The 19,889-nt window shown below is 42.9% G+C and overlaps 1 protein-coding gene across 1 annotated transcript; it reads left to right on the top strand.

Moving 5' to 3' along the window:
- Positions 1–852: 852 nt before the first annotated feature.
- On the top strand, positions 853–19,491 carry CASP9 (caspase 9). The gene is made up of 10 exons (XM_061565983.1): positions 853–1,155; positions 4,739–4,908; positions 5,760–5,994; positions 8,237–8,280; positions 10,292–10,462; positions 11,507–11,596; positions 13,896–14,043; positions 14,926–15,171; positions 16,173–16,282; positions 17,126–19,491. The coding sequence occupies exons 2-10, from the start codon at positions 4,777–4,779 to the stop codon at positions 17,231–17,233; spliced, it is 1,284 nt and encodes a 427-aa protein (XP_061421967.1). The 5' UTR covers positions 853–1,155; positions 4,739–4,776; the 3' UTR covers positions 17,234–19,491.
- The last annotated feature ends 398 nt before the right edge of the window (positions 19,492–19,889 follow it).

Raw genomic sequence — 19,889 nt, forward strand, 5'->3', positions numbered from 1 at the left:
CCGTGGGGGGTGGTGGGGGGTCGTGGTCGAGGTTGGGGGGTGGTGTCCCGTACTTTTCGGTTAAATAATTTCAAAATAAACTATGACATCACGTTAAACCGCCCCTCCTACTTTAGATTGTGTTGCTGCTATAAATGTCCACATGATAAGCAACTTGGTTGAGCTGTCATTTGTGACAGGAAGGTCGCTTCTGAAGAAGAGCTGTTAAAGCTCAGTGTGCCTTTCCTGGTTAAATAAAACGTTTAGTTAGCTTAGTATATTAAAGTTGAGTTTGCACTCAGTGGGCTTTATCTGTTAAGATAAAACAAAAATAGTTAATAAATAACTAAAAATTGTTCAATAGTTTCGCTTTACTTTGTTTTTTATTTAAAGTTAATTTGTTTTACCTTTCCTATACCGTGCACACTCCTATCGTGTTTTTAGTCTTTTGTTTTAACGTTCTTTGACATTTGTAAAAAAACATTAAAGCGCTTTATAGCTCATCGGATTCCTCCCGTGGTATAAATAAATATGATCAAATAAATAGAAAATAAATAGAAAATAAATATTATCAAACAAATATAAAACAAATATTATAAAATAAATATCAAAGAAATATTACATACATATTATCAAACAAATCACAAATAAATATTAAACAAATATCAAATAAATATCAAATACATATTTACAAAATTATACCAAACAAATATTAAATAAATATTATAATAACAAATATTAAATAAATATTAAATAAATTTTATCAAACAAATATTAAATAAATATTGCCAAATAAATATCAAATAAATATTACATAAATATTATCAAACAAATCACAAATAAATATTAAACAAATATCAAATACATATCAAATAAATATTCTAAAAATTCTACCAAACAAATATGAAATAAAAATTATCATAACAAATATTAAATAAACATCATCATCAACATTCGGAATCCACCCCTACCCCCCTCGGTCCCAGCTGTGCTGGTGGTGGGTGGGGGTGGTGGTGACGTCACGGTTGTTGACTCCCGGCAGCCGCAGCTGAGAACCCGGCCACAGTCAGTGGCGACACCGAGAGGCTGAAGCATCTTTGCAACAACCACTCCTCCTCATCATCCTCCTTCATCATCATCATCGTCGTCTGTGCTACCGGACACGTTGACCACCAAGTAAGCACATTCGTACGTGTGTGTGTGATGTATTTTAAAGTAAAATCATTGATCGATTCGCTCGCGGCCCGCGTTGTACTTTTGACTTCGTATCTGTTCTCGTTTAGTGCTGAGCGGGCAAAACAACCAAACACCACATCCGTGTTTTTAACGTCGAACCTATAAGTTGCTACATACCCGTTGTGTTACACACACACACACAGCGATGTTATCGTACTGTGTGGCGGCGGGTGTTGGCTTACATCGTAGCGGCTACAGCAGCGTTCGTCGCCTATTTTTTTGTCATTAAACTCCCAACAACTCCGCCACTAAACGTGACATTCGCCTTCAACGCCGCTCACGACACACACACAAACACCGCCAACTCCTCGCCTATCGTGCACGACGTGGCATGCCGGTGTTGAAGCTTTGGCAGCAGAGGCCGCGTTCGCTACAGCAACAAAGGCAGTCGATTATAGCCACGGCGATAGGACAAAATTAACCCGTAAAAACAACGTTTTTCACTATAAATCCTTTATATGCGTGGCGGCTAGAGTCCTCTCGTCCTCTGGCTTGAGATGGCTTGCCACCTATGGGTCAGATGATTGCATTGCAGCATTAAGCAATTGGTAATTAAATATAATTTATTTTTTCCTAAAAAGTGTAAAATTTAGGGAAAAAAAACGACCGAAAGATTTGCACGGTCGTAAGCAAGCAAGCAAGTGAACTTAATATAAAGGATTTAAAAAGCCTGCATCTAGCAATGGATCGATCGTGGAACGTATTGATCAATGGACATGGGCAAGTTGGAGGCGTTATGGTGAGAAGAGACGGTGGTGGTGGGGTGAGGATGGTCGAAATTCAACATCGGAGAAGTCATTGGAGCGGTGGCGCAGTGGTTAGCGCGTTATGCTGCAAATGCCCCCTGGGTTCCATTCCCGATCACGGCTAACATCAGTGGCGAGTGATATTTGAACCGACCCCCCCCCCACCTACCCTTCCTCCTTCGCCTCCATAACCAGAACCACCGTGGTGAAGTATGGTCAAACATCTTCCGTGACCGACATGTGAGTAGGAGGGGCCCGTTATCCAGCAGTGGATTGACAACCACAGGACCAGGACCGTGTACGCATCAACAACAAATGTGTCGGAGCAGTCGCCTGCCAGTAGCTTGCAACATGTACAGTATTAATACTGTCAACGCTTTGTTGTTGTTAGGGCTAAAGTGACGCAAACGCCTGAAGGCATACTGGCAAAGCTACAGCACAGGCGAGGAAATATCCTCGTCTTGAACACAGGCGAATTCATGCAATGCCCTTTGTTGACCCAGGAAGACGATCTGAACGTCGGTATTTTTCAGATGTGTCCTGCTAGTTTTTCGGATGTTTTTTTGGCAATTCCAGTACTTTAATCATTGCTTTCGTTAATGTGACCACCTCCTCCTTCCCCACTGCAGCTGCAAGTGGCCGCTACATTGCCACTGTAAGAAAACAATGTTTATGGGATTCACAAAGCCACCGTGAATCGCGACAATGTATCAAGTTACAGAGCAGGAGCGAATACTCGCATCTCAGACAAATGACATCTCTATTTGTTATACAATACAAGAGGTTTTGTGTTTTTTTAAAGAGACACACGTGGGGAATTCCCCATGCGTGCTTTTTTGAATATGCCCAGATGCACCTTCTGTTGTCTGACCTTTGAGCAGCGGGTGACGCAATTGGAACGAATGGGGGCATGTTTGGGGCATGTTTGGGGCACGTCAAGGCATGTACCTGAAGTTCGAAAACTGGTCACAGCTTGAGAGATATTTCAAATTATTATTGACGGTGGATGGTAAGCGTGACGCCATTCTGCAAAGTGTAAACATTGTCCTGGTCTCTCATACGATATGGTTAAAACATTTTTTGTTTGGAATTATAATGTATACATTTATAGGTAAGATGATTTGTGAATCAGAATACAGTACCGTGCTTCGATTTTACCACTTACCTGCTGATAAGGGATGCAGTTGAAATAATGGGGCAACTTTCTAAGATTCTCCAGCCTCTTGTCAACCCAGCAGTATAAATCGGTGCACCACAATGGATCGGCAGGTCGTGTGTGGTGGGGTAACGTCTTGATGCTTCCACCGTTTCTGGGACGTCTGGCCAGTGTGGAAGAGTAGACCAAAATACCCTCTATAGGGGCCCTCTCTAGAGCTCCCTCTGGTGAAGGCCCTTCTGCCAAGCAGTGTGCTGAGCAAATTCGGGGATGCACTTTTACTCGTGTGTTTATTATTCAGATATAAATAGCAGCACGTGCATTTCTGCAACACATTTATCATGTAGTTCGCAGTGTAAATATTAAACACGTGGTTTATTGCGAGCTGTTATCTCAACATCATCAGCTTCAACCTACTGAACAAAGGACCATGATCTGGATTTCATGCTGTGTTTTACTGGTGGCACTAGGAACTGTTCTGCTGGAATGTGTTAAGCATGCTGTTTCAGGGGTGCTGTTAAAACGACCTTTACTTGAATTAGGGACTTGTCCAGAAGAAATACCGGTTCCTATTCGTGTCTAGCTTAGTCAAATACTAGACAATTTGGCAATCGCTTAACTCCCCAATATAGATCCTCACTCGACTAGTCATAATTTAAAATTTTGACTCAAATTGTCAGCATGCTTAAACTACGTGGTTCTCCTGTCATTTAGTCTTATTGACCCACCTTTGATAATTCCACACTTTCTCGAGAGGACAACCACTGCTGTCTTATCGCAAAGCAGTACAGTACTCACTTGCTTATCTCTGAATGCATGATGATAATAATGGGCGGATTTGACTCCTGACTGGGATTTAAATGCACAACTTTCCCAATATGATGAAATAACGTCCCTCATTTCGCCAGGAAAGCAATGCTGAGTCTCAAGACTCAGGAGGGTCATCCTACGTATGGGATTTTGGTTAATTCCATGAATGAGTCTTTAGAACGTGGGGGGGGGGTGGGACTGGAAAATCCACCATGTGTACGAGAGAGTAACACTCCACATAGAGAGTTTCATGAATCCATATCAGCACTGTAATATCCTGGCCACCTCCAAGTACATACGTATAGACTGTTGAACATGAAGAGTTGAATGGTACAAAGCAGAGGTCGCAAACGGGTTTTGATTCCTTACCCGTACCCGGCCGCACCAGGGTCACAAACGGGTACCCGTACCTGGCCGTACCCGTACCCTACCCGTACCCAGCCGGGTACGGGTAGGGTACGGGTATCGGGTACCTGATTGCGACCTCTGGGATGAAGCCATGTTGCAGGTGCGGGTGGGTTGATTTTAGGAACTTGAATTGTGAGAAGAGACAAGACGTTGGGAAATGAGTGACAAACAGTTACTCACCAGTGACTCACGGTCTACCCGTACCCGGCCGCACCAGGGTCGCAAACGGGTATCCGTACCCGGCTGGGTACGGGTAGCCGGATATCGGGTAGGGTACGGGTATCGGGTGCCCGTTTGCGACCTCTGGTACAAACATGGCTTTGTCTTTTGAAATGTTTTGCCTTATTACATAAGTGCTTGTATGCTTTGTTGTGCTCAGTCCTTGGCCTTTTCCTTCAAACAGGATCGTTCGAAGGACTACAAATCCCTGTGGCAGGCGTAATGGATGAGCAGCACAGACTGAAACTTCGGCGCTTGAGAGTGACTTTGGTGAAAGATCTCAACCCCAAGGCGCTGTACGACTACTTGGTGGCAAACGAAATCTTCTCCGACGACATGATCGAAGAAATAAATGTAAAGACATCCTTGATGCACAACACGGGTTGACATTGACTCACCCCATCGCATATTTTTCAGCCCGTTTCAACCGTTGATTATCCAGTTGCAATGCGTTTGCTGCTTTGCTGTACATGTTTTAAGCGATTTGGGTTGGCGGTGGTTGTGGCAGTGAGGCTGTACATTTCTAACTTGATTCATATTTACATGTTTACGTTAACTTGTATGTATATATAATTTTTTAAAATCATGATTCCAGGGTTTTGTTCACACTTGATCCAGGTCTCCCTTGAAAAAGAGACATGTAGTCTGAAAGGGGCTCTTACCTGGTTTTATATGAAGCTAATTTATCTTATCGTATTGTATCCAGTTAGCATGTTGATTTGATATATTGTCACAATTTATCAAGTCAAATTCCAATAACCATATGTATCCAGTTAGCATGTTGATTTGATATATTGTCACAATTTATCAAATTCCAATAACCATACTCTTGAAGAAACATGCAAACTTGTGAGTATTACCCCTAAGTGGTGCTGTCGCATTTTTGGCCTGTGGGTCTGTGCTCAGTAACCATAATGAGAACAAAAAATAACCTCCCACAGCTGCCGGTTAAAACACTTTTCTTCCTGCATCTTCCCTTTCGCCACTAGATTTTGGAATTCCCTCCCATTGTCTCTTTTCCCCAGTTATTCCAACCCTGCTCAAGTCAAGAGAGACACTCTTATCTATTACCCTTTCATCAATGATGTTATTTGTCGCTGGGCGCTTGGCGGTTTGGGACTGTTTGTCGGCCTGTGCTTGGATAGCGTGATTGAGAGAAAAAAAAAACCAACCCAACCATTTCCACCTGCCGCGTGTGCTATCAGAATTCCGGCACTCGGCGGGAGCGTGCAAGCAAAATGCTGATGGAGCTGGAGAAGAGAGGCAGCCGCGCTCTGCCCATCTTCATTGAGGCCCTGTACGACAGCAAGCAGTCGCACCTCGCAGATATCATACGCGAGGAACTCGCCTCCGACAAAATCGACGCTCGCAGGCGCAGCTTGCCTATCTTGCCCATCGAGCCTCAGAATGTGCCGGGCGGTGCTCCGGATTTCATTTCAGGTACGCACACACACATGACACGTGGCGGTTGTGTGTACGACGAGGAAATTAAATCCATGATACAGGTTTTTTTTTGGGTTAGATCGCGTAAATATGAATGTGTCGTTAAACCCGCCTGCCCATTCACGAGCCGTCACATGGACCACTGGTGTGTCGAGCACAGTCCGATTGGACGGTTCTGAAGCAGTCGTCTTAGATTGGCGTGGGAATTGGTTTGGGGATTGGCGTGGGACAGATGAGTTGGGAAGAAGGGTCGAGAATTTCAGGAAAAAGGGTAAAAGGACTTGTGAGAAAAGCTTGGGGCACCTTTATGGAGTTGTTCCCTGAAGACTGCTCCTGACTACATGTCTGCAGATCTTCTTTCAATGGGAAGAAGCTATATCTGAATAATAGGATATTTGCAGATCGATTGGTGCCGTTGATAATGAGTTGCGTGCTATGGGGCCACACGTAACAGGAGTTTAAACCGTACGTGCTTTTATGTATAAATGTTGAACTTCTTTCACATCGTACATAGCCGGCCATGCTAATGTGCTTGTCTAGGAATTTCAATTTGTCAAAGAATGAAAATCTCCGTAAATATAAAAGGCAAAGTTGTGATTATGTGTGTCTGTTCAAAATGTTTAGCGTACTTCCCGACATGCAACAAACTTGAAATTTGCCATGTGGGTACTTTCCAGACTGTACACCATGCAAGAATTATAAAAATAGACTTTTATTTTAGTTTTTTTGGGGGGGGGGGAGGAGCTCAATAATGCATTTATTTTTTGCACGACAAGTGAGCTGTGATGTCACATCTGTCACGTGACCCGCGCATGTGGAAGCGTAACGCATTGTACTGTAGTGGTTAGCGCGCTGTGCTATGAACCCAGTGACCCGAGTTCGATTCCCGCTCATGGCCACCACCAGTGACGATTATTTTAACTGCTCCTGGGCCCTCCCCTAGGTCGACTCAGCCTCAAACGAGTAACTGGTGTGGTGTGTGAACATCGCCACTGGGGAGACAAAGGCGGTCGGGCGTGGTTAATCCAAGCCCCCGGCGAAGCTGGGTAGTAAAACTAGTTAAATATAATTTTAATTTAATTTACAAAGCATTGAGCATCTCATGATGCTGCAAAATCTTACCGAGTTGCCAAACATGCTGAGGAATGTTTCGCCATTTCTCCCTCAATGGGATCTTTGTGATGTTTTGAGAGGAATGTATTCTGTCGTGAGATATCCAACAGGTGCAAGATGGTAAACCCTTAGACTTTGCACAGACAGTTCATAAACCTATTTGCTGTACTGCATCCTGTTAATGAATCATTGCCCTCCAGGCAGGTGGCTCATATGTTAAATAGAACTCCTCATGATCGACCAGTCCCATGCTCAGTGTTTTACATCGATTTAATAATATTACCTTTTGTATGTATGTTGAACCTTTTTCGCACGGAATGTAGCCGACTCTGCTAATCGGAGGTGCATAATAATATAATTAAATTCGCTAACGTTTTATTGTTATATCCTGTAGGTAAATTGCATAGAGCTCAATAAATTGATGTTTTTTGAGCCAAGGCATTGACTTATTATTTTAATCATACCCACTCACAGTTCAACTTGTCAGTTCTTTCCATTTTAATTTATCGAAAAAATAGGCGCTTTACGTTTAAAAAAAATGTTTACCCAAAATGATCCATGACAAAGCATAATGAGTTTTTTTTCATGACTGTTTTTTGTGATGAAGAGGAATTGATCTTGTAGACAGGCCCCAATATTGCCAAAAACATCTGGCAACCCAACAGCATTTGCTTAACAATCTTGGCTTCTGATGAGATCCTGAAGTTTTAAACTGCTCCAGTGTCTGCTTGTTTCAATAAATGCTGTTTTTTTAAATAATATTTGTCTGAATAGCCAACACTTTTTATGTGGAAAGATAAAGGTGTATTTATTTACTCTCCTTCAACAATAAAAGTGTATAATATTTAAATTTTATTTTCAGTTTATGACTCATGCAGACAGTAATTCTTAAGAAGCACTGTCATTACCTTCAAAGTCATGTCCTTGAACAGACAATATGACATCTCTGGAAAACATCCATGAGATCATCTCATCTTTAAATTGTGAAGTTGTGAAACTTGCTTTAGTTTTAGACTTTGATAGTTGTTGAAACACCTTTCAACTCAGGTTTTTGTTAAATTATTTTTTTCTATCACATGGTGCCATTTCAGTAAAAAAAGCCTGTTTATTGCTTTGTTGTTCACAGATTTAAAGCAGAATGAGGGAGCTGCCGATCGAGATGAACACCGAGTGAGTCATTATGATGTTTATCAAGCTAAGAAAGGCAGCTTTTATCTGCCATTAACAGCTCACGTTGCTGTGTCTCCCTCTGAACAAAGATTAGTGTGTTACACATTAAAAGTACAGCCGCAGATGTCTCTTTTGTTTAGTCCACAGCTAAGCAGAATCAAGGCATGGCCAGAACTTGAATGGGGAGACTTGTGGTGTTATCCAGTTATAATCATATATTTTCTATCATGCTGCCATTTCCTAGGATCTTGTGCCTTTTACTTAAATGCTGTATATCCTTTCTTTCTCTGTGTCCTTCATGAAATTAATACTTTTCTGACGTGCTCTCCAAAGGTCTACTACCCCTCTTTCTTATCTTTTTGCAGACTGCTCCCAGTTATAAGAAACACCCCATCCAAGTCCACCTCTATCACCTTCGTTGTAATGCGTCGCTTTTCATCCTTGTGATTAAGCACTTCTTTGTTTTTATCTCTGTCCAGTTTATACTTAGCGATTCAATTCGCCTTCAGCTGCAATTATTTCTGTGTTCTCTTTGGGGCCTGTCGACATCTCCAATTTGTATAAATTGCCAGCCTACAAACAAACGTGGTGTTGTATTATTGATGCATTTAAGGATTTGCATTCTAGGGTACTTGAATGCCTCCGCAACTCGAAACACCTTGCATAACATTTCCTCTCAGCCACCCTTTTTAAATCCTTTATATTAAGTTCGCTTGCTTGCTTGCGCGCTTACGACCGTGCAAATCTTTCGGTCGTTTTATAACCCACTTCCCGTGATCCAATCGAGCTGACATTTTGCACACAGACTTGTTGTGCATGACAATTTATTTTCGTGAAAATTTTTTTCCTAAATTTTACACTTTTTAGGAAAAAAATAATAATATTTAATTACCAATTGCTTAATGGTGGCAGGCAATCATCTGACCCATAGGTGGCAGCCATCTCAAGCCAGAGGACGAGAGGACTCTAGCCGCCCATTTCAAAGAACAATGTCCTTATATACGACTTTCCTCATATTTAATTTAAAATACCAATGTGATAAAAATGAAACTCTTACTCAAGAAAAACAGAAATGAATAATAAAATAAAACCGATGCCACGCATATAAAGGATTTATAGTGAAAAACTTTGTTTTTACGGGTTAATTTTTTGTGGTTTAGCTAAGGAGACCGCCAGTGGCAGATGTCCCTTGTATGGCACAAGGTCTCCGTAGCACCAGTCTGCAAGTGAGCTTTGGCCTGCAATAGGGGGAAATGTCTACGTGGCTTTTCCCAGTTAAGTCATTCGGAAATATTCACCACGATGCCGGCACACATGGCCTATTTTCAAATAACGGCACTGGATATTTAACATCGACTGTGAAGCACACAGCGCACATTTTATTGGTAAATACACCCGCAGTATTAACCAGGGCGGGAGCTGGGCTCGAACCCCTGCAACAAGCGACGCATGCACTACCGCTCAGCCGTGTCACATTGTAAACCTATGAAAAGACGCTGTACAGAGGAAATTGACGCATCAAAACTCTGCTCAATTAAATCCTTAATTTGGGTGGCTCAGATGTGGGTGTCTGCTTCTTTGTGGACATAAGCAAGTTAGGCACACATTGAATAACAGTTCACTAAAGCGCAACAAACTGTGCATTTTCTTGGTTCTTTCGGTACAGTCACTTAGAAGGGAAATAATAAAATAATTAAAATAAAACATAATAAAATACAATTCTCATGACGTTTCGGCCACAACGCAAGCAGCCGTCCTCAGGTGAAGAACAGGTCTGTCGGAAAGACAGCGTCTGAATGAATACCACCAAGCTTAGCAGCATATATTTAAGCTGGGTTAGGGGAGGAAGGGCGCCTTGACAAGAATTGTATTTTATTATGTTTCTTTTTATTATTTTATTATTTCCCTTCTACGTGACTTTACCGAAAGAACCAAGAAGATGAATCCCTGCAGTCACGAAAGCTTTAAATCGAAATTTTAACCGTGCATTGCTGACTGACTGTGTGTGCAGGAATATCCAATGAAGACGTCACCACGTGGGAAGTGTCTGATAATCAACAACATGGAGTTCAGAAAGTTACAACCGCGCTTAGGCTCGGAGATTGACTGTGCAAAGATCACCGACATGTTCACGAACAATTTCCATTTCGACGTCACCGTGAAAGAGAACCTATCCAAGAAGGTGAGGCGGCTGTCGGCTGAATGAGCGACAATCACACGCGACAAACCAGGTGCAGACGTTCAGCTGAGCCCACGCTGCAGCACAGAAACGCGACACATTCGGCAATTGCACTGCCCTAAAGAGGAGACGCGTACAGTCGGTGACGATGTGGGCAGTGGCCCTTCTTCATGGCAGAGATTGAGTGGACAAGAGTGGGGGACTGCATTGTACACTGGACCCTAATTGGTGGTGGTGGTACCTGCAGTCGGAATGCAAACAAAAAACACAACTCTGATAACTGTCCTTGAAATTGATTGGTCCACACCCGAGACAGCTTTCCTTAGAGCCTAGTCTCACATGGTGTTGGACCAGATGACGCCAAAAGGCGCACAACTCAAAGACAATGCACCATCAGAGTATGAGAGCTCGGGGTAAGCACTTACACCATTGGAACCTCATTTGCCAGTAGCAAAATATGATCATTGGTTTTTTACACTTTTATCTGGCAACAAAATTTACAGTTTTGTTGCCAGATAGTTTTGTTGCCAGATAAAAGGGTAAAAAAACAATTTTCATATTTTGCTACTGGCAAATGAGGTTCCAATGGTGGTGGTGGTGTTAATGGTTTTAGCACATTGTACAAGTCGGGCATACATACACAGCTCAAGTTTAGCATAATAAGATTTTAACTTAACAAGAACTTTGGGGTTGCATGCATTCACATACTTGGAGGTTGTGTGTCTCCTAACAGATTGGAAGCTTTCTTCTAGGCAACAGTAATTTTATTCAAACTACTTGTCACCCCGGTTCACTGTTTAGCATGGCCATACAGTTTGTGTGTTATTTAAATGAAACTAATTGTATTTATGATGTGGTGGCCATGCTACTCATTAGTTATTCTCGCCCACCGGTCATCAAGCGACATGTCCTGTCCAAGGCCACTTTTCTTTCACAAACAAACCTAAGTCTTTTAACCAGTCTGTTTGCTAATCAGTGACTTTGCCTATGAAAGCCAGCTCTTGGGTTTTTACACGCATATCTAACCCGCTGCCTCTCCGCTTTCAGGAAATGCAGGGCGCCCTCATGTCGCTCGCAGCTGATGACCACACGAAAGCGGACTGCTGCGTCGTCGTCATCATGTCGCACGGACGAGAGGTGCGGCCATCGCGTGCGCGAATCGGTTTGCGAGCGGTAGTTGAGGACCTGCAGTTGACGGTGTAAGAACCTTATTCTTAGTTCTTTCGGTAAAGTCACGTAGGTAAAAAAATTAAATTAAAATTAATAAAAATAAAATAAAAATCACGACGATTCGGAGGCAACACAAGTCTCCGTCATCAGGTGGGACCGTCACAGCCAGATTTTTTACCTACGTGACTTTACCGAAAGAACTAAGAATATGAATTCTTGCAGTCACGAAAGCTTCAAATCTAGGTGTAAGAACCTGTTCAACAAGCAGCCTGTTCAACAGGCAAAGTCCGGCAACCAGCCTCAAACTAAACACAGCGGCCGCGTGCATTTGTATGCATTTGTGTCACGCGTGTGTAGTCGCATTGTTAATTGTTCCAGGAGCATACATTTCAAAGAATTCGATGGTTGGCAAAAGCTAATTCAATATGTAAAGTGTATATTAAATGCGTGTTTGCACATTACATGCTTGGCTATTGTTATATAATGCGTGGTAGCGGCGAGCGATGGTGCAGTTGTTCACACACTGCGCTAATGAGCTCAGCAACATGAGCCCGTTTCACAGGCACAGCTGATATTCGTGCCATGTTGTATCTGGAGCAGTCTTCCCCCCCTCTCTTTAAGTTCGCTAACTTGCACACTAACCAGTGTGGATAAATATGGTCTAACAACTCCCACAACAAACACTACAATGGAGAGTAGGGCTGAACGATTAATCGATTTCAAATCGAAATCGCAATTTTTTGCGATTTAAAAAGTCCTATTACTTTCTTATTGGAATTGTTTTATTATTTATTATTATAACTTTATTTATTTAACTTAACAATTGTTCTATGTTGGATTGTTCTATTTCAATTAAAACAATTAAATAAATACGTTGGAAGCAATTCATATCTTTTAAGTTCTCATCCTTGCATTAGAATATATAGAGCAGTTCATATTTGATGGTATCATGTGCTAATGCTCCATCACATGTTTTAAATCTATTACACAGTGAATATTGAACTGAAGCTTGACTTTAAAAAATTAAATCTCAAATCAAATATATCTGTCAGAAAAATCGCAATTAGCTATTTTCCCCAAGTCGTTCAGCCCTAATGGAGAGCTCCCTCCCCCGTCCATTACACGAACGGCTGTAGATTGCCAAAGGGACATAAATTATACATAATTTCGAGCTGAACAGTCCACTCTTGATAACGACATTATTTTCTGCCGAAACAAATGTCAAGAACTTCGATGCTGTTAACTGCAATTGGTAATACTACCCCGTCCCCTTTAATGCTGCATAGAGAAATGCATATCGCTTTGTGTGAAGTCAGCATTTCTTGCTTTTTTTGGTTAGCCTCGCCCAACTAACTACAGGAATGTGGATTTTCTCGCACTGGCTCACGGCTGAAAATGGCAAATGAGTTAACGCCCCAGACACATTTTTGCAGCAAAATACTCTGAACTTTAAACACACCTCTGAGATAAATACACCGTGGGTCACACTTTTCTGATGAGCCCCTATGAAATTGAAACCCACTGCTAGGTTGCCTCGTTTTAATAATAAACTAAAATTATTAGGAAACATGAATCCGGCAAAACATGCTCGTAGACCTGATATTATTTAATCAAGTAAACAGTTTCCTTTGCTTGTTTAATTAAGACTACTACTGCTACCTCAATTCACTGATGCAGTGTAATTATGCAATAAAATGATAAACATTTAAGGGGATAATTTTATCGTGCACAAATGAGAATATGTTCCATGAGGCTAGGCCCGAATCTGGACAAGTATGTGTCAGCAGCATTTGTGTAAGCAAGAACGCTCTTGTTAGACAGGTTAATTGCAAACAGTGCGGGATGCTTTCGGGGCGGTGCAGCAAAATCATACGATCGAAAATTGTGCGCACGGTGAATTTTGTTCACATGCTGCAAAGTCTGGATGTTTAGAATAGAATTATGTAGTCGTGAAAACTGTTTGGTGAAAGGGTTTTATTCATTTTTATTTACACTTTGCAAGAAAATATAGAACAATCTAAAGTGCAGCATTACAATATAACGCAATGTGAATTCATATCTATGATCTAAATACATGGACATCTTTCATAAGGATAATTACAATAAGAATGTGTGACTCATACATATGATAATGATGATGAGGATGCTGATGATGATGGTGCTACTGTTGATGATAATAATGGTGATGGTGATGAGGATGCTGCTGGAGCCGTTGCTGATGCTGGTATTGCTGCTGCTGATGATTTTGATGATTTTACATCTACAGATAGAGCACCGACGGTTCCCGGGGGCTGTCTTCGGCACAGACGACCTGTTTGTGCGCATGGAGGAGATTGTTTCTTTCTTCTCCGGGACTGACTGCCCCTCACTGCTGGGGAAACCGAAGTTGTTCTTCATCCAGGCTTGCGGAGGAGGTAAGCTGCTTGGATACTATCATACAGTTTATAAACATCGGCCATGATCAAATTCACTGCTGGATGAAGGCCTCCAAAGCTGTGACGAAAGCCTCTCCACCGTCTCACGATCTTGCGATTCGTAATCCACCGAGACTTGCACATGAGCAGGTGTTGCCGTTCCATCGCCACGGTGGATAAGACAGGTGTGCTGTAGGCTGCTGCTGCTACGGGTCTACGTTGTCGGCAGAATAGCAGTGCGGTGAGATCTATTGTCCTGCAGTACACCAACCCATACTGACCAGCGTGGTGAAGTATGGTTGAATAAACCCCATGACCCACAAAAGTGGTGGGAAGGGGCTCATTGAATTTGAAATTAACAAAAATGGCTAGGCATGCAATTTATACGCGGACGTGTTATACTGATAGAAGAAAAAAAAAGTTTTTTTATAAAAATGAGACAAAGTAATCTTATTTAGAATTTAATTGTGACCCCCAAAACCCTGACGATTCATTGCATCACATGGGAGGCGGTGGGGGGGTGCAGCTAAAACTATAAACTAAACATGTTATTTTACCAGGTAAGGCCCACTGAGCTATATAGCTTTTTTTAAGAAGTGACCTGGCCACAAATGATAGTTCAACGAAGTGGCTTTTGCGGACATTTATAGCAGCCACACACTCTAAACTCATCTTTCTAAATGTGGAGGGAGTAACTGGAGGACCTGATGAAAAATTTACGCGACCACGGGGAGAACACGCAAACTCCAAATATACAGCAGGCATCAGGGTCGGGATCGAACCCACGGCCTCCTGCATACCAGGAGAGGTAGTTAACATCTCGCCACCGTATAGGCGCTTATTAATTAACAACGCGTTCGTTGCTCTCATTCCCCTCTGCAGACGAGAAAGACCGGGGGGCTCGGGGCCCGCAGGAGAGCGACGGCGGCGACAATGGGGATCACGTGAACGGCAACGCGACGTCTGTCGACGCCATGCTGTCGGAGCTGGACGACGAGCCGGACGACGAGCCGGACGCGTCGCCCGTGTACTCTGAGCAGGCGCGCAACCAGAGCCAGGAAGAGGAGGACGCCACCCCGCACCTGCCGTCCATGAGCGACATGCTTGTCGCGTATTCCTCTCTACCAGGTGCTTGGCACGGACGGCGTGCTGCCTTCTGCCTGCCGCGCGAGTAACCGCCGTGGTTGCGGCCGGCGTCGTTGGCGTCGTCATGAGGTCACGATCCGTCCACTACTGGATGATGGCCCGTTCCCAAGCTGTCTCCACGTGCCACATACTGTGTTGGTGCATATATCTGGGATGAGTTTCGGATTCGGGATTTTTAGATTTCGGATTTTCAAAGGATGATTTTTGGATCTTTTTTCAGATTCCTTCACATTTTTACATTTTAATGTGTCCCCTGTGCTGGCAAAACAGTGATGCCACTAGATGCCAAATGACAAAACTTTGTCAGTAAATCCAAGGAAGTGACGTTATTTATTTTGGCGTCATACTTTTGGATTATTCTGAACTAATAAAATATTGGCATCTTCTGCAGGCCACACTTTTTTTGATGTATTGGATCATTATGAAAATTGAGAAGACATCCCAATTACTCATGGATTCCCCCAGCTACGGCAATTGGAGAGGGATCCCCTTTTTGCAAACCCACGATAGAGCCAATTGAGAAATCTGCCATGGTCTTGCGATTTAACAATCCACCTGGCATATGCACACCAGCATATTTCTTAGCTCCATCTCCACAGTGGATGTCCTCTTGGCATGTTCCTTCCCTTGTAAATGTCTCAGGCTGTGTGTGTCAATCCACTGTTGGATGAGGGCCTTGACACTGCGGGTCATGGGGGTTATATTACCATTGGATGGTGTGGGGAGGCCTTCATCCAGCAGTGGATAAACAATGGCTGATGATGACCATGAATCTTGTGTGGAAGATATTTGAAGTATATTCGTTACTGTAAGGTATTTAAGAAGCAGTGCTTTAAATGTGATCATTATTACCACCTGGGTCAAACTTAACATAATCCGAACCCAAGAGACCTGAATAGTCTCATGTGCAAGAGTGGCTTGGATCGCCAAAAGTATACAAACATCGGAGACCTTTGCTAACCCGTACCGTCAATGTGTTGCAGGGTTTGTGTCGTGGAGGGACCGCAATCAGGGATCCTGGTTCATCCAGGTGATGCTGGAGGTGTTTAAGAAGCACGCAGTCAACGAAGACCTTATTTCCATGATCACACTGGTAAGGATACCACAATAAGTCAATTTGCTCAGCATTGTTTTAAACGCTCTGTCCAGCAGTATAAATGCATATACCGCGGTTAGTCGATCGGCAGGTCGCGTGCGGTGACCAGTGTGGAAGAGTAGGCCAAATTACCCTCCCGTGGGGCTAGTGGAGGCCTTTCAGCCAGCAGTGTCGTGAGTAAGAAATTTCATGGCTGCGCCTTTACCACCTTGAAATTTACGATGGGTTGCTGTACCGACCGTGGTGGCGCACGCTTGCAATCCAGAATTCCCAAACCCAAGCAATGGATAAGAGATGGCAGTACAGCAAATTCGGTTGCTGGACCTATCTGCAGTGATTTTATTTTTCAAGTGTTGTCGCATCGTATGTGTGATGGGTTTTCTCAGGGTAGTGAAAGGTCTTCCCACATGCAAAATACTCAAGAAGGAAATTGGCCAATCATTAAAATGAAAAACCATTCACAGTACTGGAACAAAAAGACGTTGAGAATTGGTGAGGCAGTAATTCACACGAACTTTGTGTGACGAACGAGGTACACCATTACACGCGAGCACGTAACTCGCACGGACAAACTGAAATGGCAGGAAGACATCCACTAGAAACCGGTGTATGATGTCGGTCTACGATATATCGTGTAACGAAACGGACCTCGCCGTTAAACGTGCAAATTTGAGCCGACGATGGCATATGGTTGGAATCATTGGGCTAATCTTGGCCAAAGGTTGGCCCAATGTCATAAACATTTATCGGGGTGCACCTCCCATGACGACGTCTGTCTTTGAGTAACTGTCTTATCGAGCGGAAGCACGTCATCGTGTCTTGTTTTCTTGTTCGTTTCAGGTGAATGAAAAGCTGTCTGATGAGTACCAAGCCAAGGGTGTCTTCAAACAGATTTCCAGTCCACTCAACACCCTCCGCAAACGCCTCTACTTCAACCCAACCTTCTGAGCGTGGCGCAGGAACTTCGCACAGTTTCCATTTACATGTACGTAAAACGATTTCCAAATAAGAATGACGCAAAATGTTGCACGTTCGAATTTTACGTAAAATATTTCACAACCAGTTTATTCGTGTTGTGTTCGATTTGTCTGCATTTTTGGATTGTGGAGGGAGACTGTGTGAAAAAATGTTTCTATTCCGTTGACAAAACAGTATTTCGAATACATGCGCAGCAACAGCAGCACAATCTCGGTGAGCTATTTAACTTTTTTTTATAAGGGTGGGGGACCAACTTGAATGAACTGCACTATGGCACACAGTACCCTAACCAATACAAAACGTGTGCACATACATTTAGTCAATCCACTGCTGGATGCTGGCCTTCCCATGCTATGCGGGTTGTTGGGGTTAATTCACCATACCTCAGGCTGATGAAGACGAGGGGTGTATGCGGATACAATCCAACACTCATTTATGCTGCGCTGCCCTCTGGCGATTATTCAGCTCCGCAGCAGCCTATAACACCTTGAATGCAAGGTGGTTGCCCATCAAAAGCCTATCCAGCATCAAACCTGTTTAGTTTCTGAGATCTGATGAGATTGGGCACATTTTGGGCGATTTGGTCTTGGGTGGTACAAACTTCACTGGCTGGGTTTCATATATAATTCAGAACAGTTTGCAATTCTAGCTTTAAGGCTTTGACAGAATACCAGCAAGACACCATAACCATTGCTAAAGCAAAGGGCAAAATATTAGCTTAATCAGTGACAAAAAAACATAAATTAGCAGTGAGTTGCTCTAGAAACTTGCACTCGGGCTTACAATTAGATTTCGGCGGTGGGTTTAATTTAACAGAGTTGTGTCTTCCAATGTGTTGGATACTGATGAAGTGGGGACATTTGCTTTTAGCCGGGCGGATGGTAAAACAGAATCTGAGAGCTTCGGGTCTCTGGATGAAGCGTTTTGTGTTTAGCATTCCATGAAATGCCTATGCATCTGTTAAACGAATAAATATATTCTTGCCGAAGTAGTTCGATATTTAACATTGGTTTAAAGATAATTATTTGTTTTATCTTTATTGTATGCTTGTTAGAAAGATAGTCTATTTTTTGTATTTTATTTACTTCGAGCTTAGCAGGAACAATTGCGTTTTAGGATGCATTTTTTACATTCGTCAGAAAATATTTGTACAAAATTAACTTAATTTGTTTTTGTAAGTATGCTTTTTCTAGTTCACAACCAATGCTTACGTAATGGAACTATAAGCTTAAACTATTATTTGATTGTAGCACGGTTTGGTGCTATGGGGCTTAGCATGTTACTGGAGTACTGTTTAAAAGGTCGTTTTGACTGCCTCCATGAATCGTTGGGTTTTTTTTTGGAAACCTTGACTGTTTTTCCTGTTCCACTGGACCCTTGAGTTCTACTTCTTACAGGGGGGGGGTTCCCTTTGCCTGATCACGCCAGGGATGTCTCAACTCCAATCCTCGCTGGACCGCTTTTTCGTGGTCACACCTGCCTTCCGCAACCACTTGCAAATCAAGTGTTCACACATTGTGCGCAAACCATGAAAGGCAAAACTGTTAACGTGGGCTGGGCTGCGGCGAGCGGAATGGAGTTTGAACAAGCTTTCCATTGTTCCCTTTAACCTGCTGCAAAATGATTGCATGGTTATGGGGGCAGAGTCGATGCATGTGTGCATGTTTGGGTATTACCACTCTGCATGTTTGAGTATTCGCACTCTGTGCCAGGTTCAGTTCGTTGCAGCAATTATTGGCGATGTGAAACTGAGCGGGACACAAATTGTAAAGGTGTCTTTGTAAGATAACTTCAAGAAAGTGAATTCGTGTTGTGTTACTGGTTGTAATTTTGTCCATGCATGAAACAAACTTGCATTGCGCTGAGCCATTCTTTTTAACCACTCGAATAAGCACCACCTTACTACTTTAGTGCACTTGGGGGCAGGAGAGCCTTCCCATATCTTCCGATGTACGATTTCTACGTTGAGTGCACCAATGTGTCTTTCTGTTCTATAGCCTCGTATTTTATTATCATCTTGTGAACGTTCATGCTGTGATAAGTGCCTGTGCAACTGAGTAAGGGAGTCATGCTTAATTTGTTTACATTTTTTTTTGTTCCTGATTAATGAGAGGACGTAAGTTTCGGTGATTTTATATGCACTGTTCAGCTGCAGCCTTATTGGAATTAAATGCGGACAATCATTCGTGTTCGGTTCGCTGCTCTTGATGTGAAATGTTCGTTACTGCTTTTGTATTGTTGTTTAATAAAAATTTCAAATAATAACGCATGCATTATTTTTGCTTGCCAATACCATTTTTGGCCCCGCAAAAAACCCCTCCAGTATTGAGACTCGTCTTCAAGGGGATCCTGCAATTTGGAAAGTGACCAATACCTTTCGGCATTTGACTTTGTGTGGGAGGATACCGGAGAAAAACCCACACATGTGAAAGGGCTGCACTCAACACCGCCATCAATTGACAACACGTCTCAGCTCCACGACTACAATACCTTTCAAACTGGTGGTACATCATCCAAGCACTTACCAGGCACCAACCTGCTTGGCATCTGAGATTTGGGCAGATTTGGCACAAGACTCCCCCCCCCCCCCCCACCTTTATGGAGATGGGGGCACTGCCCCGGTGCT

Source organism: Lethenteron reissneri, chromosome 36 (genome assembly GCF_015708825.2).
Source record: "Lethenteron reissneri isolate LAM-NWPU_2019-01 chromosome 36, ASM1570882v1, whole genome shotgun sequence".
NCBI classification, from domain to species: Eukaryota; Metazoa; Chordata; class Hyperoartia; order Petromyzontiformes; family Petromyzontidae; genus Lethenteron; species Lethenteron reissneri.